The 26,127-nt window shown below is 36.3% G+C and overlaps 1 protein-coding gene across 5 annotated transcripts in view; it reads left to right on the forward strand.

The window, feature by feature from the left end:
- Nucleotides 1-26,127, forward strand: part of LOC136979441 (extracellular matrix organizing protein FRAS1-like) — a 522,959-nt gene that overhangs the window by 491,568 nt on the left and 5,264 nt on the right. For all 5 annotated transcript variants that reach the window (XM_067275439.1, XM_067275436.1, XM_067275435.1 and 2 more), the window contains 4 exons: nucleotides 672-832; nucleotides 911-1,017; nucleotides 9,066-9,232; nucleotides 22,915-23,120. In XM_067275439.1, coding sequence (XP_067131540.1) covers nucleotides 672-832; nucleotides 911-1,017; nucleotides 9,066-9,232; nucleotides 22,915-23,120 — 641 coding nt within the window. The remainder of the gene's footprint in view (nucleotides 1-671; nucleotides 833-910; nucleotides 1,018-9,065; nucleotides 9,233-22,914; nucleotides 23,121-26,127) is intronic.

Raw genomic sequence — 26,127 nt, forward strand, 5'->3', positions numbered from 1 at the left:
CATGATTGATCTGCATTGTGTAGGGTAGCAGTCACCAACTTTTATGACCTCACAGACCACTAAACTTGCAATTTCGAATCCACACTATCATAAATTTTTTAAACGATACAAACATCTGTAGAATAATGATCATAAAAGTTTTATTTTACATTTTTAATATGAAATTCACTTGTTTTATTATAACAAATTAGTGTGAAGTTTGTTGCTGTATGTTTGAAATAAGTTTATGAATGCTTGGCTTTTTTCCACGAAGAATGACAATTACATTCACAATATTATTTATTGTTGATTTATTTATTCATAACAGTCATTTTTGTTTGGTGGTTTTTATTTGAATCTAAAACCAATGAGTGAGTAAAAGCTCCCAAGCATTTTGCATTTCTTTTGTAATTCTTCACATAACCTTGAGTCAATTAATGTCCAAAATTTTGAGACCATTAATTAAAATTTTCTTGAGGACCATCAATGGACCACAGACCAGACCACTGGTTGGCGACCACTGGTGTAGGATGTCTGGCATTATCATTTTTGGGTTTCAGGTATATGATGCCCTGTGTTTCAAATTTTGGCTATTATGCTATTATTGTGTGGTGAGTTTGATATGTACCAAAGTTTTTTTTATAGAAAAGTATCTTGTTGTTTGAGAATAATGTATTATTATTATTTGATAGGACTGTTTATTTTGGAACACCCTGTGATTAGTGATTTGAAAAGTCAAGTTAAACCTCCTGAAAATCTTACAATAGCCTTCAATTTAGAATTATTATGGACTGAACAAACTTTTGACGGACCAACACAGCTATGGAAAACTACCAGCAAGTATAATTTAAAGGTAAAATGTGAAAGCACTTGTTTTTCATTGTATTAAATTCTTATGTGAATATTTATAAGTATTATTTATCATTTGTAGGATTACACAGGATTATATATAATTGAACTTATTCCTTGTACTGTCCAGTCTACACAATCATATTCTCCAAACTTTTTAGAAATTTGCACAGCTCATCTTCCAGAAAAGTATGTATTGGAAAATATCTTTATTATCAATTTTATTCTTACAGTGGACTTGCTTATTGTAATCATTTTAGGTCTTGCCTAAACTGATAACATTAAGCAGAGTAAGTAAATGTGTATTTTATGGGAAAGCAGACAAACTATGTTTAATTTGGAACAAAGCCAACATAAATTTCATTTTACATAAGAGATACATGTAAGGCAATTTTCAAACAATATGATGATGGAATCTCAGCTCTAAGCATATACAGGAAGATTCAAAAGTAACAGAAATTTTAAAAAATTAATAACACACAAACTGTTTACAGTAAGACGATGAGGTTTTCACAGAAATGCTTAAAGAGAAGTGGGATTTTTTAGGTGTAATAAATATTTTAATACCAAAATAGTTACATTTCTTGCCATAGATGGCACTATAGCATTTGTAAATTTGTTAAAATAAAAATTAAAAAATAAAAATGTTTTTAGTGTAAGCTCTAGTAACAACTTCACAAATTATGTAATCTTATCAAGCACCATCTATGGCAAGAAATGTAACTATTTTGGTACTAAAATTGTTATTACACATAAAAAAATCCAAATTCTTTTTAAGCATTTCTGTGAAAACCGCATCATCATACTGTAAATAGTTTGTGAGTTATTAATTTTTTAAAATTTTTGTGACTTTTGATTCACCCTGTATTTCATAGCAATGTAGAATAGCTGTAAATTCCAAACAATATTTTCTACAATAAAACATATAAAAGAGGATTTAACAGATTTGCAATAATAAAATGAACTCCAACCCAAAAAAAAATATAACTTGTTATGATATAGCTTTATAGTTTCGTTGTAGATAACGATGTCATATAGCATTTGACAATAATTTCGATCATTGATTCCAACATATTATTCTTAGTACAGCAAAAATGCTGGGACGTCTTTGGCTGCTGTATGCAATATATGTTGCTACACCAGCCAAAGACATTCCAGCATTTTTGTTGTACTAATAATAATAAACATGTTTTCTCACCCTGTTTGTGTCCTTCCTTTCTTGTGTTCTGTGTCGTCACTACCGTGCCAGGAAAGCGTTTCCGACCATGCATTGCTATGTGATTTCCCAACATCTAGGTGTACTCTGTCTCTCCTGAAAGCTTGTAACCACTGTACTGATACACCCTGTATACATTAAGTATGTACTGTACATTCCCAGTAATATTTCCTTAGTTATTTAATCTCAAATTCCCACTTCCAGGATGTCCAGTCTATACTCTGATTACACTTCAAGACTTTCGTGAATGAGTTCATCAAAACATCATTTTTAACCCCTTAATTCAATCAGGAGGGGAATGCCGAAGTAAAATCCTTAAGAGATTCTACTCCTTACAAAGTATGTATTGCATACACAGATGTGTTATAATGTCACCTTCCTTCTGTTAAGAGTGACGAGTTCTTTGTTCCTTCCTGCACATGTTCACCTTTCTTTCTTCTTTTCTGCATGCTCAGTGGTCACTTCAGACAAGACAAAGCCCATTGAGGGAAAAGATGTCATCTCAGTTTTCTTGTTCTTATACCCTTTCTATTAATCACCTGCTCCTTTTCACCAATTGGCACATCAAAAAGGGAACTCAGTTGAACTTTTTAGGACACGCACCTGACAAACTGAGCTGCTATCACCTCCAGCAGTAAGTTCAAATGAGGTGCTGTAATGTCTCAGGTAAAAAACAAACAGAAAGAAAAACAAATATGGGACGGGAGTACCACACTATAAAGTCAAGCCAAACTACACTAAGTACAAAGCTTTATTAACCTAACAAAGAACTGGGTACAGACAACAGCTACTAACATAAGGTACAGTACAATCAAGAACAGTTTGTCACAAGAAACTAGACAAAGGGTCTTGTACAATGTACAGTATATTAGCTTATGTGCCATCTAATGATGATCAGGCAGACTGTTTAACCAACACGCATATGACACATCTACACCATTAAAAAGGGTCTATCTTCCACCCTGTTAAGTGCATAATCATTGGAGAATGAAGTAGATATAAGTACTCACTTTTTGAACCTTTGTATCTGGTACTTTTTTACTCTCCACAAAACAAATGTTTTTGGCCTCACTCGAGGTCTGCTTCAGGTTAAAAGAACAAAAGAAAACTGGCTTCCCAATTATTTGAATTATTCTTCGAGGAACGTTTAGCTTTAAAATATATTCGAACATAATTGAAGCAGACCTCGAGTGAGGCCGAAAACATTTGTTTTGTGGAGAGTAAAAAAGTACCGGATACAAAGGTTCAAAAAGTGAGTACTTATTAAATACCGGTATTCAGACTGGAAGATTTGGTAATGAAGTAGATATTTCATATGACTACGCTTGAATCATTCATCCTGTATCTAACTGGTCCCACTTAAAACATCTCGTGAGGCTCCAGAAATAGTTCATAATTTCCATTAAACTTGTTAATATTTAATATATTTTTTCTATAAAAGGGATAAATAACAATTATGGGAAAAAAAACCTTTTATAAGAAACATGACAAAGGAAGACTAGGCAATGTAAGTCCCAAGATCAAATATCTCCAGTTTGGATCAAATTAAATGTTGATTTTGACCATCCTGCAGTCTAAATTGAGATCTCGTTACATTTAGTAATGAGTAACTGATCACTGTGAAAGAAATAATGATGAAAAGCAATTAATTAAACTGTACAATGTTTGCAGTTTTGTACATTTTAATTACATTTAGGTTGGTAATACCTCGGCTCGTCAGCTAGCCCTGTTGGGAAACTAGAATTAATATTTCTGTGCTTTTACTTTCCCCAAAATTATCCGTATGCTAATCCCTTCAAGTGGTCAGATTTCTCTGTTAAAACCATTAGGAAATTTTATTTATCAATGGCTTGCCGTCATGGAAGCAGTGGAAGCACCGCGTCCCTTGTATTTTCTAAAAAGTAAATACATATTGTGCGATTATTTTCATGTAATTAAAATTCATAATTTATTATAATTGCATTATGTATCTTACTACAAATTTCTATACTACATGCAGAAAAAACGATAAGATTGCTATTGTATATTTGAATATTAGTGGCAGAATGGAAGCGCTGTATTGTCAGCTTCCAAACAGCCAGATTATACTCATTCACGCATGCGCTTTACAGAGCACCAACCTCGCCTGGTTTAGCTGGTGGAAGCTACACACATATAACGCTTCCAATTCTATCCAGGGCCAGTCCTAGGCTGTTAGCCGCCTGCCTGTTAGATATTTGGCCTCCCTGGCCCGATTATGTGAATCATAAGTAGATTTATAACTTAACCAAACCGATAAGAATTTACTGGTATGATGTTTTTATGATAGTTCCATATAGTTGACAGGAGTTCAAAAAGGCCATTAAAATATTTGATATTTTCATTCTGCTCTCCCATCTTATATTACTTACAGATTTCAATGTTAAACCAGTGATATTACGATTTCGTATGTCCCATCTATAAGGGAATGTAGAAAAAAACGCGTACAAATCTTGTACAATGTTAAAAAATTAACTATTACTTTGGCAGCATCATTTACAACTAAATTCAATGAAAGATGCATAAGGTACAAAAAAAGCTCTAGAATTTATTTTTCTTAAATTTACGATTTATATATCCTTTGTCATAAAAATTTCTTTCCACTTTTTCCCAAGACTACAAATATTCAAGTACAAAGTAACCGGTTTCGACTTATTTCTACTTAAGAAGTAGTTAAATAATTAAGCAATTAGGGAATTGGGGACATAAATAAAATCCTGCTGAAAGAGAGAGAATTTTATTTAAACAAACGCTTAACCAAACCAATCTCTAGCTGAGTACAGTGGGGACTGATTTCTTCATAATATTAGACGTAATAAAGACAGAAATTCTTCCAGTTCAATGAGAGTGAAAATGTCGAACAAATTTTTTTGTTTGACATTTTCACAAAAAAATTTATGAAGACATAAAATGACTTTGTGGATGCATAAAAATGCAGAAACTGTTTTGTTGTCCTTGCCTACTATTTTCAAATAAAATTAGTGTGTGAAATAAGAAAGGCTTTGACGATTTAAATAATTTGAATAAAGCTGGCCAAAGACACGAATTGTTAATGTCACGTCGATTCTTTCGTAAAATAGAAGCAATTTGGTAATCAAAATAGAATAGAATTTAACATTAGTAAACAATATAAAATATATATTAAAAATTATAACAAAGTTACAGCTAACAGATATACAGTCAAACCTGTTTTTATGCGGTGGATAGGGACCGCATAAAAAAACGCATAAAAAAATTGCATGAAACTTCACGAGTGGCTATAAAAAATAGTTTTCGCAACACAATTAAAAAAATATTTTTTTTGTGCGGTTAATAGGGACCGCATAAAAATGTCTCGCATAAAAAATAACTCAAAACCGTACGAAATAGAATTTATTGACAACAGATGTCAGCACTTGACCGCATTGTTTCGTCTATCGTCTGTTTTACATATTTTTGTCCAGGTGGTGTTTTGTTGACTTAAAAAATAAATTATTTCATTTTTCGCATATTCATGCAATAATATTACTATAATAAGTTCATTTATGCTATAATAAGTTTATTTAGCTATAATAAGTCAACGTGAGACATGACAAATCGCACGAGACTAGTCGCCAACTATACCGCACAAAAAAAAATCGCACAAATAAAAAGTCGCACCAAAAAAAGACCGCATAAAAACAGGTTTGACTGTATCTAAATTAGTAGATGTTATCGAAGCAAGAATTTGCATTTAGAGGGCATAGGGAATCTATTAAATCTAATATAACAGAGGTAATTATATTGAACTTGCTTATTTATTAAGTGCGTTAGATTATCTATTAATTAAAAATACATTTAGAGAAGTCTACGGTTTTTACTGGCTTATCGAACAAACGAATACGAATGGACTTTAGACCATTACTGACTGACTTCCCCTGGAAGGCGGCTTCTTACAGAAACATAGCTTCCCTATCATCAAATGTCACAGCACGCCATTGTTATTTATATTTTATTTTACAAATGTTGGGATGTAAAAATCTAGCAACAAGTCACGTACCTTTTCCAGCTTTTATGATATTTAAAAATTAACATTTTTATTATTAATGAAAATAAATAACTAAAATTTTATATGGTGCCATCTGTTATGAGATTTTGTTATAAAAATGTTATATATTTTTAATTATAAAATAGCAAAGATATAATTTTGAGGGTAGAGACAAGTTTTATAAAACACTGTAAATACTAACAAGTAAAATCTTCATTAAGTCTGATCCCTCATGAGATATGACATGTGACCACCCTCTATCTCTCCATCCCCTTGACCTTTCAAACTAAAATTTAATAGCATCAATGCCCCTTATATATATGCTACCATACCAAATTTCATTTCTTCATCTTTACCCTGTTCTGAGATATTAAACGAAATAGATGCCAACACACACACATTCATACATATCTACGGAATTTTTTCTCTTAACTTTTTTGAGTTTGGGTTTTTTTTTAACTCTTTCCTCCCTGTGGGCACTAAGAGGGCCTCTTTAAGCAAGCCCACTATGGGTTTGGCTAGGCCCACGATGGGGCAGCTGGGTGGTGAGGGACAGGGCCCAACATATCCAAATGGACCACTCCCCAAAAAGTTCCTGGGGAATTTTCTACCCGAGCAGATTCAATGCCGGATCTCCAGAACATTAGGCTTTTTTTTTTTTTTTTTTTCTTTTAACTCTTTCCGCCCTGTGGGCACTAAGAGGGCCTCTTTAAGCAAGCCCACTATGGGTTCGGCCAGGCCCACAATGGGGTGACCAGGTGGTGAGGGACAGGGCCCGACATATCCGAACGGACCACCCCCCGAAAAATTCCTGGGGATTTTTCGACCCGCTCGGATTCGATCCCGGGTCCCCCAGAGCGGTAGGCTACCACCTTGACCGCTCGGCCATCCGGCCAGAACAGTAGGCTGTCATTTTAACTGCTCGGCCATCTGGCCACTGGTTCAGGGGGTCTCAAAACATGAGATTTGCAAAAAAAACTGAGGGTCAAATTTGATACAATTCCAATACTTTTCCTGGATATGTATACATAACAGCGGGGAAAGTAAAACCAATCGGTCCACAAAAATAACATTTTAATGTACTGAAAAATATGAGGGAAAGGTCTTACTTCTGGAAACCTAACCAAATTAAATTGAATTCAGATATTTTCGTTCTTTTATAAGAACTTCATCAGCCATGAAAATTGTCAAGTGTGTAGAGTGAATACTTTCAAAACACTTTTTCGAATTGGGTTATTAATGTTAACTCAAAAGGACAAATCAACTCAAAATTGACTATCGATCGAAGATAGACAAATTTTAGTACTATTGCAAGTGTAGCAAAACATGAAGTGAAGATTATTCATTGCCAAACTGCCAATACTTAGTGTCAACAGTCTGAGAGTTTACTATTTTCAGTTATTGATTTCAATCGATATTACTGAGATTCTTGGTTTTGATACGGACAGTTATAGAATCTCACCTATAATAGAATATTCTCTAAATATGTTACGTGATATAACACAAGGATACCATAGTCCAATAGATCTTTAGTACCAAAAACTGATTAGCCATAAGAATACAGCACTGTATTTTTTATATTTCTGATAATTAGCACTGAGTTCAGCGTTAACGTAGATTCTTCTTTTTATTGCAAGCACTTTCGACGAAAAACCCCTCTACCCAGCCTACGCAGAACCATATGCAACGACCGAGACAAAATCAGCGCATTAGAAAAATCGGGGGTCTACGCGGTGCCACTAAAAAATCCAACAACAGGAGAAATAGAGAAATATATAGGGGCAACAACAAGAATGATCGCCTGCCGTATCGCGGAACACCAGGATGATATAAATAAAGGAAGGCAAACAACAGAGCTGACCAGAAAAGTTCTACAACAAGGTTACACTCCGCTTTGGTCAGAAACAGCGCTCCTAAAAAGCTCCAACAATAGAAAAATAATATTCATCTGGGAAGCGATCCTCACAATAACAGCAGAGGCATGCAACGTCCCCACCCTGGACTTGCCCGAAATTTGGGTCACTCTTTACAAGCGCATAAACACTCAAACACGCCGACAAGCGCACACGTAGCGTGTGTGCTTTTCAGCGCATGCACCGTCAATTCGTGCCGATCTAAAATCTCCTTCGAACCGGCGAAGTTACCGAACGCTAAAAGAATACATTATATATTTTTAAAAATTCGCCAACGAAAATCTTCCGTTATTCGGTTTGGAACGTTCGGCACGTGCCTCTTTCAAATTTGTTCTTTCCACATTCGCCTGAAGACGACGATCGTAATTTTTCGTCGAAAGTGCTTGCAATAAAAAGAAGAATCTACGTTAACGCTGAACTCAGTGCTAATTATCAGAAATATATGCAACTTTGGCGTGAGTTAACTTTTATTATTTTCTAGAATACAGCACTGTATAGAAAATATAGCTTTAATTTTAGCATGCTGCAAAGCACTGTAAAATATTCTTAAATAATCTGCAACCATTTTCAATTTGAGATAAAATTCAATTTCTACACATTTATAAATTTTCTGCTTCATCTTCATCACCGAGTGTGTCTGACGGGAGAGAAAAATGGATCACTCGTCCCCACCAGATCTATTATCACTCTAGCTCGAATCTTTTGGGGGCCCACCAGTAGTCGAGTGGTTCCGTTCCCCGAACACCGGGAGTTCGGTCACGGTTTTGTGCCCGGCCGGGGCGGGCCGGCCACGTGGAGTTTTCCGGGTTTTCACCACGTTTGTAACGCCCAAATAGGGCCATTATCCTTAAAAAGACCTCCCGGAAGGCAGCTCGCCCAAGTGTTGCATTGCCATAACTTAACAAACAGACTCTTTTGGGACTGTTATTTTTCAAGCGTCCCGAAATATGTCCCCTTCTGGAAAAGTTGCAACAGAAGTCCATGCACACCACATTTTATTGTTCAGTTATTACATAAATAATTTAATTGCTTTTTATGTTTATTTACAGTTCGGTATTTTGTAATGTATTTTAATTTTCTTCAGATTTGAGATCCCTGTGATGTTTCAACAAACAAACAGACCCGTACCAGTTGTTTACACTTTAAATACCATTTTTCAATTAGTCAATGACGAAAAAACGTTCATGTTAAATCCTTACTCTTCAAGTACAAATTTATACGAATTGGACTACAAAGGCATTTTCTTTAGAGGTAAGTCGATTTTTGTAATTAATGAGTGATACATCAGTTTCTGGCATTAAGCTACTTTAACAAAATAACAAAGGTATAAAATTCATATTTTGGTCGATCGTTTCCAGTTGTACGTCGCCAGTTTATAGCGAAAACTTTGGGTGGTGTAATGAATTTGAGGGCGACGAAAACTCAGGCAACCGTTAGCCAAGGAGGTCACTAGGACCCGTAATGTTCCACCAATACTGGTTAGCAAAGACAGTTATGAAAACCATTTGGATTTAAAGTATTTAATAAAAATTAAAAATGGTGATACGGATATTTAGCAGATAAATATGACGTTCGTACGTCCTGTTAGCTGTGACTCGCTACAACTTTTTAATTAAATCTACTTTTTCCTTTGGTCTCACTCTACTATTGTTTCTTTTCTTTTAACTTTTCATTGCACCGCACCAGCAAAGTTTTGCGCTCTTCCAGACATTAGTATAATTACCAAAAGTAAATATTTTAATAATTCTGGCCGTCGTTCCTCGGTACGTAACTACAACACGCGTGCACCTTTGACAGACATAATGTGACCAAGGATTGTGTTTTCCCGAACATTTTAAATTCTCGAGAATCTCGAGATGTAAAACTGTTATTATGTATAAAAGACGGATTAATTCGAAAAAAAAAATGATGTGGAAGAAACCATACAAAGTAGGACTACAAGATACGAGATAATCTTATATTGAGCTGCAATTTGAAAAAATTGTAGACCAATAAATAAATTTCCACTGGCGTCCACCATTTGTCTTTCTTTAATCTCAAGAACGGAGTGAGATAGACGAAAGTTGAGACTGAATACAGAAAGCTTTGCCGATTAAAACGAACTTTTCGATTGGACCGTATTTACATCATTTCCATTCAAAAATTTTCTCTCGAAGGGAGTTAGACATGATTTTCACGACTCTACTGCTAACGGGGTCGTGACACTGCTAAATTTCAGAACTTGGTGACGAAAATATTCGGCCTATCGTCGTGAGGATGCACGATAAATAGCTCGTTTACCAATTAATAAATAAACACACCTGATTTATATTCGCTGAGCTTATTGTTTTATTCCGAACGTTTTCAGCCTACTATAATAGGCCATCTTCAGGCTTTACATTTTTTGTTCGAAACAAAATTTCGAATAAAACAATAAGCTCAGCGAATATAAATCAGGTGTGTTTATTTATTAATTGATTTAAACAGTGCTGAGAAGGAGATAGATAGATAGATAGATAGATAGATAGCTCGTTTACCATTAATTAGTTTTTTAAAAATGAATTTTATTTGTTTCTGCGCGCACAATTTTTATAAAAAATAACTTTTCCATACACACAATCTGTCGATTTATCTGAACGAATGAAACCTTTGTTTTGCCACAAAAATTCCAGAAATAGAGAAGTTCCTATCGTTTCACCTGAATGTCAGTTTTAAGCAAAATACAGCATTTTTACTGGAAACTCTGTAAATGTTTATTTTCCGAGATAACGAATTGAAACCCCTCTTGGTCGATTCGATTGGCTCCGAGCTTCGTAGAATCGAATCTTCCTTTCCCGAAACAAAACTCGTATCGTGGTGCGTCCGAGTGAACACGACCGTATTAAGCCGGATGCACACATGCGGCGCGGCAAAGAAAAGCGGCAGAATGACGTCACTTTTTCTCGCCGCAGAGGTCTATTTCGTGCCGCTTTTCTCGTGCCGCGAAAGTTGGTCGAATTCTATCTTTCGCGGCGGCCGCCGCCAAGACGCGTTTCTGTCAGCCAATAACATTTCGTCTGGCAGCCACGTGAGAAAATACAATCATGTGGTGTTTTAATGGCGGAAAGTTCGACGTGATTAACCGAGATAACTTACATCAGAATTAAGAGGAAAGAATAATAAATTTAACACAAATACAGTAATCATATATTATTTAACTCAAAGAACAAAACAACCGAATCTTACTCGAAATAGTATTCTTTATCGAGAGATCTTAATCGAAGAATAAGCCTATTTTGTACATCAGTCCTTTATCGATCCAACAAAATATCTCGGCAAGGTTCTTGCCAATACGATATCTCTAATCCAAAATATTCATTCGAATCTTCGACGAAATCATCTAGCTAAATAAAACAAGCTGTACAAAACAAAATTTGTAAACACGTGGATAGCGGCAGTGTCGGTTTTTTTAAAACTCTTTCCGCCCTGTGGGCACTAAGAGGGGCCTCTTTTAGTAGGCCCATTATGGGTTCGGCCAGGCCTACAATGAGGCGACCGGGTGGTGAGGGACGGGGCTTGACATATCCGAACGGACCACCCCCCGAAAAATTCCCTGGGATTTCTCGACCCGTTCGGATTCGATCCCGGGTCCCCCAGAGCGGTAGGCTGCCACCTTGACCGCTCGGCCATCTGGCCGCTGCGGCAGTGTCGGTATCGTTCACCATCTTGAATACTGAACGCATGCGCCGAAATGTAAACGGATTGCCGCTTGTGTGGTTGTTCTGCCGCGCGGCGAAGACGCGTTTGTGACACCGCCTTTCCTTGCCGCGCCGCATGTGTGCATTCTTCTTTATATAAATTCTCTTCGCAATCTGTTGGTTACGCTTCTTGCTACATTCGTTCGCGTCATCTACAGCAGTGTTCCACAACCGGTGTGCCGTCACATGGTGAAAGGTGTTAATTTCAAGTTTTATTTATATATTTTTTTATCACGATTGTGTTATTTCTTATGCTTGTATTTCATTCTCTGCTGCAGCACTGATGAAATAAGATGATATTTGTTTATTCTTTATTACAAGCCACGCATTTTTATATATTCTAAGAAATTATATGTAAAATAAATTTGCTCACAGGTGTTGATGACTGTTTAATAATAATAATAGGTTAGTGGCATTACGTAATTGTATTAATTCTAAATCACAGTGGCGTGCCGTCATTGGAAGCGACGGAAGCGCCGATTCCACCTTCCAATGACCTTCCCTTGTATTTTATAAAATATAAATTTTCATATTTTAACGTACTTTGCATTAATTAAAATTAATATTTTATTATAACCGCATTATGTATCTTTTACAAATTTCTATACTACGTGTGAAAAAAACGATAAGATTGCTATTGTATATTCGAATAATTCAGTGGTGGAAGGAGTGTCGAAACCAGGTGTTTCCAATCAGCCAGATTATATAGGCATTGGCACGTGCGGTTTACGGAGCACCAACCTCACCCGGTTTAGCCGGTAGAAGCGACACACATAAAGCGTCCAATTTTATATCTCGGACCGGTTCTGAGCTGTTAGCCGCCCGCCCGTCAACTTCCAAGCAGCCAGATTATAGGCATTGGCGCATGCGCTTTACAGAACACCAACGTCACCCGATTTAGCCGGTGGATGCTTCACACATAAAGCTTCTAATTTTATATCCCGGACCGGTTGTGGGCTGTTAGCTGCCCGCCCGCTAGATATTCGGCCGCCCTCGCCCGATTACGCGAATCGCGAGTAGACTAGATCGACTGCGGGCAACCCCCGGCCCGCGGGCCAGCTACGGCGGGAAAAGTTTCTATCCGGCCCGCGAGATCTTTAATAGATTATTAAATTGGAAAAATAACTAATTAATAACTAATTAATAGTTATTTTTCCAATTCTTTGTAATTTTCGAAAACGATAAGAGAAATAAATGTAGTAATTAACTTTTTATTTATTTATTTCATATTTGCAGACAAAAAATTATAAGTCACAAGAAGGCGTCAATTAGCTACTACGGCCCGCGGAAAAAACGTAAAATTTATTCCGGCCCATGTTATAAAAAAGGTTGCCCACTCTTGGACTAGATTTATAACTTAACCCAACCGATAGGAGTTTACTGGCACGTTTTTACGATAGTTCCGTAAAGTCGACAAGAGTTTTAAAAAAATCCATTAAAATATTTGATATATTTATTCCGCGTTTATTCTGCTCCCCATCTTATATTACTTACGGATTTCGATGTTAAACCGGTGATATTACGATTTAGTACGTCCCATCTCTAAGGGGATGCAGAAAAAAACGTGTACAATTCTAGTACAGTGTTAAAAAATTAACTGTTACTTTGGCAGCATCGTTTACAACCAAATTTGATGAATGAGACATACAATGGTACAAAAAAAAGCTCTAGAATTTATTTTCCTTAAATTTACGATTTACGTATCCGTTGTCGTAAAAATTTCTTTCCACTTTTTTCCAAGACTACAGATATTCAAGTACAAAGTAACCGGTTTCGACTTATTTCTACTTAAGTAGTAGTTAAATAATTAAGCGATTAGGGAATTAGGGACATAAATAAAACCCTGATGAGAGCCGAAATTTTACTTAACCGAACCAATCCCTTGCCCAGTACAGTGGGGACTGATTTCTTCGTAATATTAGACGTAATAAAGACAGAAATTTTTCCAGTTCAACGAGAGTGACCGAAAAGTTCTAAATTTTAGAAATTTTCGTGGACACTCGGTCCTAAAACGAATTAGTGAGAAAACGAACGACGGACAATCCGTTAAGTTTAACATATTTAGATTTTTACAGCTATGGTGAGAAACGTTTAAAATCTACAACCACCCCGTCGCGTCCTTCGAGATATACTAGTGACGCGACAAAAGAGGCATTCGACATCGACCGGTATCGGCACCCTCGGGATTTGGCACGCACACACCTACCCGGACCGTCTCCGATTTCATTCGTTAGCCACTGGTAGGGAGCTACAGTATTTCACTAAGTGGATTGTTTTAAGATTTAAAAAGTAAAGAATATTTTGTTATTTTTATGTACGTTTTTTCACAAAGTTATATTTAATTATAAGTTTCTTTAAAAGTATATTCGTACAATCGAAGAATTTTTTGTACTAGGCACGTATATTCGTCACACATTTTGTTTTATCGAGTAAGCTTTTTTTATAATTTTAATTTTAGCCGTTATGTCGTGGTTAGTGATTCAAAAATTTATTGTAAAAAGTTTTGGCTCGAGACCGTATAACGAAAAAGAAAACGTTATTAAAAGAGAAAGACAATGCCTGAATTAAATATAAATACGTCGACAAAAAATTTCGACATTTTGACGATAAAATTTGTGACGAATGACGATTCTTTCGTAAAATTGAAGCAATTTGGAAATCGAAGCGGAATAGAATTTAACATTGGTAGACAATATAAAATAAATATTGAAAATTATAAGAAGATAATTACGATTAATAGATATATCTAAATTAATAGACGTTATATGTTTTTTCTCGAAGCGAGAATTTGCATTCAGGGGCCGTAGGGAATTTATTGAATCTAATAACGGAGGTAATTATATTGAACTTTCTTATTTATTAAGTACGTCGGATAATCTATTAAAAATACATTTAAAGAAGTATACGGTTTTTACTGGCTTATCGAACGAACGAATACGAACGGGACCCGACGCGCAATTAATTGATTGCCCCTGTAAGTCGGCTTCTTACAGGAACACGGCTTCCCTATCGTCAAATGTCACGGCACGCCACTGCTATATCATACGTTTTTGAGAGGAATAACATTTTGATGTGCCGTGTTGAGTCGTGGGTGCCGCAGGTAGAAAAAGATTGCGGAACACTGTCTACGGTAGTGGTCGGATACTACCGATGTTTTAAAAATTTCATCGCTATCGATAGTCCCCTTTTCTATCGCACTTTTCACATGAAACTAATATTTATTTTTTATGATCAATGTAATAACAAAAAATATTTTTATTGTTAATATATTTACATATATTATCTTTATTATTAAATAAAATTTTTATAACTAATTGTAAAATATTTGGTTGAAGTTGTGGCTGTATGCCATGCATTTTTATGTATTTTATTTTTATTTTTATTTTATAGTTTTATTTTACTTCCACGTTCTCTTCTTTCCTTCCTTTTTCTTTGTTCTATTCTCTTTCATTTCTGGAATGCTCCTTTTCAAAATTTTTTTCCTTATTTGGTCATCGATAATTTCCTAGAACAAAAGCAGGGTATGCAACCCTAAAGGGATGAGAAAAAAAGAAGAGGTTAGATGAGATTCGGACTCAGAGTGAGGAAGTGGTGAGACAAGCCTTCTGGTGCGTTTTTTGCAGCGTACAGAGGGAACAAAGAGCTTCAGAAATGGATGAAGGATATTTGTGATAGACTCGTGATAATGAATTGTGAACTATTGAATACGAACCGCCGAAGAGTTATTGGACTTGAGAAGAAAGAACCCCCTTTCTTTTTTTGTACGACCTCGCTAAGGACCTCAGAGAAGAAATCAAATTCAAAGACTTCACAGACTAGTACTGGGTACCCCTTTCCAATTTCCCATCCTTTCTGTTTTATTCCTTATATTCCTACTTTAGGTTAATATTAGTTTTTAGGTTAATCGTGCTCGTGATATTTCGGTATTGACGTAAGATTAGTTTTTTTAAATAGTGATCCGCCCTTGTCGCGTAGTATAAGCCGGATTTTCTATGTTTAGTGTTATCGGCCGTACGATTAATACCATCTGTTGGAATAGAGACTTGCTGGCATCCTAAAACAACCTGTAGTTTAATTTTTGGGTTTTAATTAAAGTTTTTTTTTTGTTGTTGTTTCTTTGTAAAATCGAACTTGTGTTTCTTCAGAAAAAAACGTACTTTCACAAAGTTTATCTCGGTAGTCTCAAAGGCCGCACTTCGGTTAGTTTAGGTTGGTTCCCTCCCCCGGCAGTCAGTTTGGTCTAGAAATCTAAGGTCCGTTTCCACTGGGAGAGTTCTAAGGAGCTAGAACGTGTATATGAGAAGTGTAAACGTCGCTGTGAGGGCTCATAATGTTATACTAGTCCCTTGTTAGGGCTCATATTATTACGTATGTTTGTAGTCTGTACTTGTAGCATTAAATTAACCATGTGTGTAAGCCAAAATAAGTAATGGAGGTTAGTTTGTTAGTCAGTGTGGTTATGGTTTGTCTCTGTCTACTAAAGGTATAACTGTATAGGTAACCATAAATGGCGACTTTCAGCAAAAGGAATTAATTATATCAATTTCAGAACATGGCACGTGATGATTATATAAACTGTTTAGAAAATTGACGGGTTTGAGTTTAAATAATTGGAGCGTAGATTGAAAACTGACAGTTCCGCAAACAGTAGCCCAAAAGACAGCCCACGCAGGGGGCCTAACTATAAAAGTGTTAGATCGCGCGAGTGCATGGCCAACGAAAGGACAGGAAATACGACTAAAACAAAACTTTATTTTTATAGGAAAAAAAAAACAATTTTAACAAAACACCTTTCTCCTTCTCGCGTTATGAAATGCAGGATTTTTTTAGGACTCCAACTCGGGACCTCGCACACGTGTAGACGAAGGAGGGGTAGACAAAGGGAAAACACGTGGTATCGCACAAAAGAAACACGACTCAATGATAATGAGTTACAATGAAATATTGTCCGAAATATTATAAACTAAGACTAAAAACTAACTTACAAACTATAGAGAGGAAAAGAAAAGATAAATAGATATATAGAAGTATAAGAAGGAAAGTATAGGGGGTACCCAGGATAATGATATGTCTTCGAGATCTTCGGGTCTGGGAATTATGTTCAAGTTGCTGGTTACTATATTTCTTCTTTTCCAGTCAATAATCCGAGGATATTCAAAGAGTTCCTTGCACTCGGTCTTGGCACATGGAGTTCTTTCTTTTCTCTCGCAGACGATTCCAGTCCCATCTCTGTTCTCTTGAACGAACCGTTCGGATTCTATCTCCTAGTCTGCTCCGTCTCAGCTCCTCACCAAGAATGACCGTTACTCCCTTCTACGTGCCTCGGGGTCTTTTCACTCTCTTCGTCTTTCCCCTTAATTCCTGGAAAAGGACTGCCCACCCGCAAGGAAAGTGAAAAATCTAAAGATCGAGAAATACGGGAAATAAAGAACAAAGAATTGAGGGATTAATGTTAGGCTTATGACTATCGCGTGTATACAAAATTATAGCGTACCGCCACAAAAGGAAGAATTGGAGCCATCTCCAAAACTGCCACTCACGAAAAGCCAGCAAAGTAGTAAGTTTAGTATTGAATTACTGTTGCTTCGTAACTAATGCTGGATGAGGGCAGAGAGGTAGAGAAGATTGGTAGTCAAAGGTTGATACGATAGTTTTAGATTGTTAGTTGCTAACATAGCCTAACCCAAGTTTTTGACTCGACCAAAGCTACTGTGGAAAGGAAAGTAGCAATGGTAAAGCCACAGATGATCTAATCCGACAATTTTGAATAGTATTAAATTTTGGAAGTGGGAATCGTGGCTTGCAGCACGAGACTGCAAGCCAGTAAGGTGCCTACTGGGAGGACTCTAGAGGGGAAGCTTTGACCCCAAATGGGATAAGAGAATGTGAAGGAAACCCAGTTAGGTTAGGTTAACTACATTTTTAGTAGACGGAAAGAAAGGAATACCTAAAATGAAAAAAAGAAAACGTCTACTAAAAATGTAGTTAAGAAAGGCAAACAACTTGCGAAATGTATTTTATGTGAAAAAAAATATACAAGACATCAGGAAATACATCGAATTTAAGGGATCATATAAAACGTTTACATCCTCTTGAATTTTAAAAAAGTTTTTATTAGTAATACTGTAATGACGACTCGGTTCCAATAGCTAAAGCTCGAGATTTAGAAAACTCATCATCAAAGTGGCCATTAACACAAGAAAAAGTAAGTTAATATTTAACCAATGATCGATATCAATAGCAACGGGGCAACTAATATAAATAAAAATTTGACAATATTCATTGCATGCGATTTACAACCGTATTCTATTGTTAAAGATAAGGAATTGTGTAATTTATATACGAATTAGAACCAAGATATAAACTATCCTTGCCAAAATATATTGGCAACATACTTGTACCCAACTTATACATGGTACGATCCAAAAGTTCAGGGACTGCAGTAACCTATGACAACAAAAGCATGTATTTGAAGTTACAGCGTATGAAATGGATTCTATCAAACCACCTGTACGTGTTCGGGTTAATTTCGCCCATGTCATGCGATTAAACCGCGAGCGCTACTGTTTTTTTTTCGGAGATAGTTACCTTTGTTTCGCGACGTAATAAAAGTGGAGTTTCGAGAACAACCCCCAACATTAAATTTTGTCAGCGTTTAGGTAAAACACCTACGGAGACTTTAAAATTGCTAAGAAAGGTGATTCTACCATGGCGAAGTCGAAATGTTGGAGGTTGTTCTCGAAACTCCACTTTTATTACGTCGCGAAACAAAGGTAACTATCTCCGGAAAAAAACAGTAGCGCTCGCGGTTTAATCGCATGACACGGGTGAAATTAACCCGAACACGTACAGGTGGTTTGATAGAATCCATTTCATACGCTGTAACTTCAAATACATGCTTTTGTTGTCATAGGTTACTGCAGTCCCCGAACTTTTGGATCGTACCACGTACAAAGAGTGTAAAGAAAAATCGAAAGTTATGATCGAGACAGTGAAACATGTATTCATAACTACTAATATGTGGACTTCTATAAATAATCTAAATATATAAAATTACTTGTCCCGACTGACTGATTGATTCATCATCGCCCAGAGCAAACCGCCGAACCTAAAGAGGTGAAATTTAGTACATAGTTAGGGTACGTCGTGAAAGCGCACACTAAGAAGGGATTTTTCGAAATTCCCCCATGGGGGAGGGAAGAGCATTAAGGCTTAACCCTAAGAACGGTTTCTACTGTACTATTTTACATGCGATTTTTTGTTTTCGACTACATTTAGTCTTCATTGAGTACTTAGGTGTATTAAATCGATAACATTTCAGACGTAGTTAAAAAATTTTTATATATTTCGATTTTTTAACCAAATGTTCGAACCGTTTTAAATTCGAATTTGTTATTGCATATTGGTTCGACTATAGAATGATTGTAAACGTTCCAGAAAATTGATCAAATTGAAAACAGTTCGTTTAATTCTCATTATTCTTAGCGGTAGGTGTTATATAACAATTACTTTGGTTGTTGAAATACCGAATATAAATGGTGTTTTCTTGAAAAATCCGCGCGGGGGAAGTCGCGGCTAACAGCTAGTCAGTCATATTTGCCATTTTATTTTTAATGATATATGTACATCGTGTGAACTTGAAACGCTGATAGTGGTTACTGCATCTTGCTTTACCCTTGCAAAGCAAGATGCGAAGCAAGGTCATGAATAAAGTTGGAGTACCAACCTCCTGACGAACTGTCAGGAAGGATGGACTGCTCCATTTAAGAAGAAGTGGTTACTGCTCATACATCAGAGAATATAGCAAATTTATTAAAGAAGTTTCTTTAAAATGGTCTCTAGAAAATAAAAGTCGTAAGCATAACTACCGATAATGCAGCCAACATGTTAGGTGCTCGCAGAATATTAAAAATTACGAATCTACCTTATTTTGCCCACAGCTTAAATCTCGTTCGTGATGCTTTAATAGGAGATGAAGAACTGATAAGAATTTTTTTAAATGTAAAGAAATTGTAACTCACTTTAAAACTTCAACTAAACCGTCTGATAAACTCCAAGATATCCAAACCGAACAAGGAAAAACGTTTAAAAAAGTAAATCGGGAAATAGTAACTCGTTGAAATAGTTACCTAAATATGATAAGAAGATTATTAGAATTAGAAGATTATATAGGACACTTCTTATTTCATTACCAAAATCTCCCTTGCCACTCTCGGCTGTACTGACTAAGGCTATACCGAAATATAGCCAGTCTGGTTGCGGGGTACTCGGCTGAGGACTTTACAATTAAAATAAAAGACACGTGTTGTTAGCAGGAAGTACTTTAATAATATAACGAAGAATTACTTAACAAACAGCTAATGGACTTAACTAATATACTTAAAAACCATACAATGCCTTGAACTTATACACTAAGGTAATGCTTAGACTAACATGAAAGAAAGAACTTCACTTATTCTAAAATACATATATAGATATATATACAATTATTTACATGGTGGCATATTTGGTCGTTGCATCCAATTGATACGATTACGTCACAGATGCGATACCCCTTGTTCGCAGGCACGTGGCCGGACTCAGGGCCGGATTTACCAATCCAGGGCCCTGGGCACAAATTCGGTGGGCCCCCCTTTAAGAGTAGGCAAATTTGATGATTTAAAAAATTTACACAAAATACTGTACTTTCAATTAGATTTGAACTAGGAAGTTGTAAATTTCATTTTAAAATAAGGTTATTGTATAAAACTAATTATTTTAATTTAACTGAAAAATACCTATGTGAAATTTTTTCCCGAAATTTTCCGATGTTTCATAGGTTTTTTCCCGGGTTTGGTTTTCTCTGCCTGTTGCCCTCATGATTAGGCCACACTAGGCTGTCGCGGTAATAGAAAAGAAAATTATGTTTAAACATAATTTTTTTCCAGTTTTGTGGGGCCCTGGGCACAGGCCCAAAATGCCCTTATGTAAATCCGGCCCTGGCCGGACTCACTCCACGAACACGATATACGGTGCCAAATTAAAGAACTAATCGTCCTGATGAGTACTCCTAGTACTTACATATAATTTTAATTTAATTTATTACCAGCTTTTGCAAAACTCAGGTCGATGGGGTTTGATTGTCTTCACGCACAAACTTCACTTATCTTTCTTCCAGATTCGGACATTACCCACAATCCTCTCCTTTAGTGTAGGATCAATCCCGTCTCCAGAGTCCACGTATGAACAAAACCCCAAAAAAAGATCCTTCTGCACGTGTGACATACGTTTTTATATCTCCCTCTCATCCGGGAGCCTTTACTGGGCACGTGACCTTCTTTCCACCAATCCGCATTTACCACTGTTGTGACCCCAAAAGGTGATGCGGAGCTTAAAGTAAAACGAACGCGTCACAATTAACAGAAAACCCGATACAATATTATAAAGAAAAACGGAATGAATATATGTATAAATTACAACTATTAAGTTCTTTACAATTACAATAGTGGCGGAGCACTACACGGCCGAAGAAAATGTAGTTTTACAAGAAAGTTGTGACTGTTTCGAACCTTTTGAACAAGCAACTAACAGTGTCTCGGGTGATACGTACTGTACGTTACCATATCTTCAATTGTTCCAATTATTCTTGAACTTCACGTCAAGTTAAAGACACTAGAAAATTCTGTTACTGCAGAATGTAGTAAAAAGTTATTGCAATCGTTAAAAGAAGGAGTAATGAAAAGATTAAACGATTACAAAATACAAACTGTATGTGGCATTTCAACAATTTTACATCCTAGATTCAAAAGTCCCGCTTTTCAACTCGAGGAGAACTACATAAATTTTTCAAAAGCAGTAACAAACGAACTTGCAAATATAATAAATTTAACTTCAGTGGTGCCGAACCATCTGGACTCGATAATGAACAATAAAATAAAGAAATAAGATTAAATAATGCACCCGATCTTTTTGAATCTTTAAAAAAAAATACATTCACCAAATACAAATAATTCAACAGCGGACGCAGTTATTGCTTTCCAGTAGTATATTGAACGACCTATCGAGCCTTCAGATTCCGACCCTCTTCGATTTTGGCTCAACAACGGTAGATATCCTTATTTCGATAATCTGAAAACAATTTATCACAAATATGGTTGTATTTCTGGTTCCTCTGTCAGCTCCGAGAGAGCCTTCTCGACATTTGTCAGCTTCTCTTCTCAGAGATAAACTATTTAATATTATTTTAAAAATAATTTTTTGATTTTTTTAATTTATAAATCTGACTGTTTTCTGTCTGTCTTTATTTGACATCCATTTTATATAGGTTGGCAACCGACTGCAAATCGGATAATCGATAGTATCTGACCACTAGTCTACGGTGATAATATGGAAATATCGATTGACTCCAAAAAGAGTTAGACTTTCCCCTTGCAGATTTTAAACGAATATCGAGAAGTTCTCGCCTCCTTCCAAAAATAGTTGAGGCGCAAGGAACCTGCCGAACGTACGGTACCTTGATTTCGGTTACTTTTTTCTCCTATCTTTTTCACCTTCTGCTTCGAAGACGGATCTTTAGGGATCCGTCTTCGAAGCAGCATTGCAAAGAGATCCTGATTTTTTTTTCAATATACGCGTACATAAACGTACCGGTACGTCCTAGTGGTGCGCGATACCAGGGATAAATTCTTTGGTCCTGTTCCTGCACGTGCTAGTTAATCCTCGAACAATCTCCCGAGTCCTAAGAGAAAAAGACCAAATTTTGACATTTTAATATTTCGTCAACGGTGGTCTTTTCTTTTCCTCCGAACGGGACTCGAGAGCTGTTTCGAACCCACCGACTGAGACAAGGCGACAAACGTCACAAATACGGGAGGAAAGTATCGCGAGACGACGGAGCCATCCGGGCAAGGCCGAGAAAGGAGGAAGGAAGAACGGTCGAAGAGTAAAGAAATGCAGTTCTGCCAGAGACAATTGACTGCACTAAACAGAAATATTTCGAATTAGGCGTTGGTGGATTGCGTGGAAACGGCGGTGTCGGCGTCCGCTCGGAATAAGCTAGCGCCAAATGCCATCGCCGCGCAATCCAACAAGTAGGGTTATTATTATGGAAATCTTAGGCCGCGGCCGCCTATTTTAGCAGCGAATAAGAGAGGCTCGGGAGGTACTGTACCACCTCCAAAGACAGGAGGAAAGTAGATGTTGAATGGATTTGCATTATTTATTTGTGTGGTTTGGCAGGTCAGACAGTGTATGGAAGAGTGCTGTGGAATCCCAACCAGGACTTGAAATCCGCCTACAGTCTTCGCATCGAGAAGTTGTTTATCTGCGCGGGACGCGACGGATTCGTTCCATTTTACGATCCTACCGGAGAAGAGTACGACCGGGGACCCGGGTTCGGTTGCATCCAAAACAGCCGACGTCTTCAACATCGGTTTCTCTTACTGGTAAGGTTCTTCTTTTTTTCCTAATTAAGAAATTTCAATTCAATTAAATTCTTCCATTATTATTCTGCGTCAACCTTAACGCCCTCAGCGGGTTTGGTCAAACTAGTCAAATTAGCCCAGAGGGTTGCTCTCTGGTATCATTTACGTAGGCGCTCTTTTTCTCCAAGAATTACCTGCCAACACCCATTGCGATTTTTACCCGGCAGCCATTTCAGTGGATCGTCCGTCTGGGACCGGCTCTGTTGGTTTTATTTTGTCTGCTTGAGAACTTTCTAAGGGAAACCGGTCCCTATTTAGGCGCACGGAAAATCCGGAAAACTACTGGCATGGGTGACTTTATCCACCGGGCCTCGGCGTTTTTTTTTTTTTTTTTTTTTTTACTCTTTCCGCCCTGTTGGCAATAAGAGGGCCTCTTTTTGCAAGCCATAATGGGTTCGGCCAGGCCCACAATGGGGCGACCGGGTGGTGAGGGACGGGGCCCGACATATCCGAACGGACCAACCCCGAAAAATTCCTGGAGATTTTTCAACCCGTCGGTATTCGAACCCGGGTCCCCCAGAGCGGTAGGCTGCCACCTTGACCGCTCGGCCATCTGGCCTTGTACGTGAGATCTGATACATGTTAGCTAGCGTAAATGAAAATATTTATTTAAAATATAAATATTAGGGTTTCTCATTTCCCAATCTTTTGCTTGACCGGTATTACCCGGAATCCCGGAATATAATTAATCATTTTTAAGATATAAAATAAATCTTAAAATCGAATGATATAATTATTTTTCATTTGTAACTTAATACGTCTCGCAACTTTCATAATAATAATAATAATGCTGTGTAAAATATGCATAAGAAATACTTTTGAATTCCATAGAAATTTTTACAAATAGAAAAAAATCTATTAAATTGGTTCGAAACTGCTTACAATAAAAATACCTTTGAATCGAGTCGAAAAATTGAACTTATATCAAACTTCTAACTTAGAAAATATTTTCGTTTTTTAAATAAATTATTGTAAATTTTTATTATAAGATTTTAGAAAGCAAAGATGGCCGGTACTCCGATCACTCAATTTGATTCTTATTTTGCTAAAGAAAAGTCGTGCTACCGAGAATGCCCTTTTCGATTCAATTGATGTGGGTGGAATCGTCCTTAAAGCATTTAAGGAGAGACAGGTGTTATGTGTTTTTTCACTGGTAGTCTGGAAGATTTCTAGTTCGAGACGCGTTACAGTACGTCTTTTGCCGTCTAATATTCTTGATTTGTCTACCTCCGCTGCTTTAATAGCGGTTTCGAGCGTACAGTCCGATAATTCGGCAGTTCCTTTGGCTTTAATAATCGGGTTTATGAAGGAAAACTTCATATTTACATACTTCGTACTCGTTTGTATCCTTGCCCAATTTGCACAACCTGACATAATGCAATTATTGAAGCTATTGGGCACGGTTAAAAATTTAAGACAGCGTAGGCACAATTATTCCAGATATTACAGGTTCTGACAAAGAATTTTCAGAGTCCTGTCACAAATGGGCTACATACTCCTTATTGTCAATCTGTGACATGCCATAATAAGCAAAAATTTAAAAACTAATAAGCAGGCTTAAAATTCATAAATACAAATGTATTCTGACCAATGCTCTCTCTAAGCTGCGCGGCCGCGCACGAGAATTTATGTGCCGCGCAGGCGAGCACGCACACTGATTTGAATTGATGTTTACTTATTTCTCACTCTGTCTGCAACGTGATTATTGCTACGTATATTTCGATTAAATACATTAAATCATTGACAGAAGATAATATTTTGTGCGGAAGTATGTTTTAAAATGAATTTTAATCTCTGCTTTATAATTATTTATTTTAATTTTTATAGGAAAAAATATTTTATATATATGTTACAGTAAAAACCCGTTTTGTCTAGTTAAAACTAGAATTTACTGCTGTACACGTTTTGATTTTAGATAAAACTAGTTTTAACTTTTAACATTAGTTAAAACTAATTTTAGCTACATAAATATGTTTGGGGGAAATAAATAAAGCGATGACTGGGATTAAATCATTTGTATTATTTAAACGATATTTGTTGAAAATATCGGTCACACATCTGTGTTATTAACATTAATTAACCCTTTGTCCCCGAAGGCACCGATCGATCGGTACCCTGGCATTTTAAGCAAAACTTCCAGGGTACCGATTCGTCGTTACTTTGGTAAATATCGATTTTTGTAAAATTTATTAACAACAGATTCGATACGAAGCGAACAAAGTATAATAATTCATTATATTAGTTGATAGCGGTATAAAATTTTGATTTCAAACAACTGTTTGATATAATGCGCCATAATTTCACAACGAATAAACATACATGCGTAAGTGTTATATCAAATTGTACAAAACAATATTCTACGTCTTTCTGGCTCGGTGCCAACGAACAACTATGTAACTAGACAATGTTAATTTTCACAAAATGTTACAAATTATCAAATTTGTGTCAGTTCTGATATATATAATTTTTTTTCTAATAAAATGTATTGAAAAATATCGTATTTAAAACTAAAGATATTAATAAATGTAAGTGATTTTTTCATATGGATATAATGATAATTTGATTTTTGGTGAATAATTTGATTTTAAAATAATATCGCCCGACTGACCTATATTGCCTTAGGAGGGATCGCAAAATAAACGTAAACGAGATGTCGGGGGAAAAGGGTTAAAGCGATACGAAAATCGTCGTACACTATAGGAACGTGTTAGCCGAATGACCTTGGTCGAAACAGTTTTTACTATACCATTTTGTTAAAACCCGTTTTGTCTAGTTAAAACTAGTTTTAACTCAAATTCAGTTTTGACTAGCAGTAAATTCTAGTTTTAACAATGACATCCAGTAAAAACTAGTTTCAACTAGTTAAAACGCGTTTTCACTAAAAACGAGTTTTTACTGTAACATATATATATGCTCAGAAAAATTTTTTGCTCAGAATCTGCTCAGCAAAAATTTGTTTTGCTCAGAA

This window comes from Centruroides vittatus, unplaced genomic scaffold (genome assembly GCF_030686945.1).
Source record: "Centruroides vittatus isolate TY-2023 unplaced genomic scaffold, ASM3068694v2 contig_620, whole genome shotgun sequence".
Taxonomy (NCBI): domain Eukaryota; kingdom Metazoa; phylum Arthropoda; class Arachnida; order Scorpiones; family Buthidae; genus Centruroides; species Centruroides vittatus.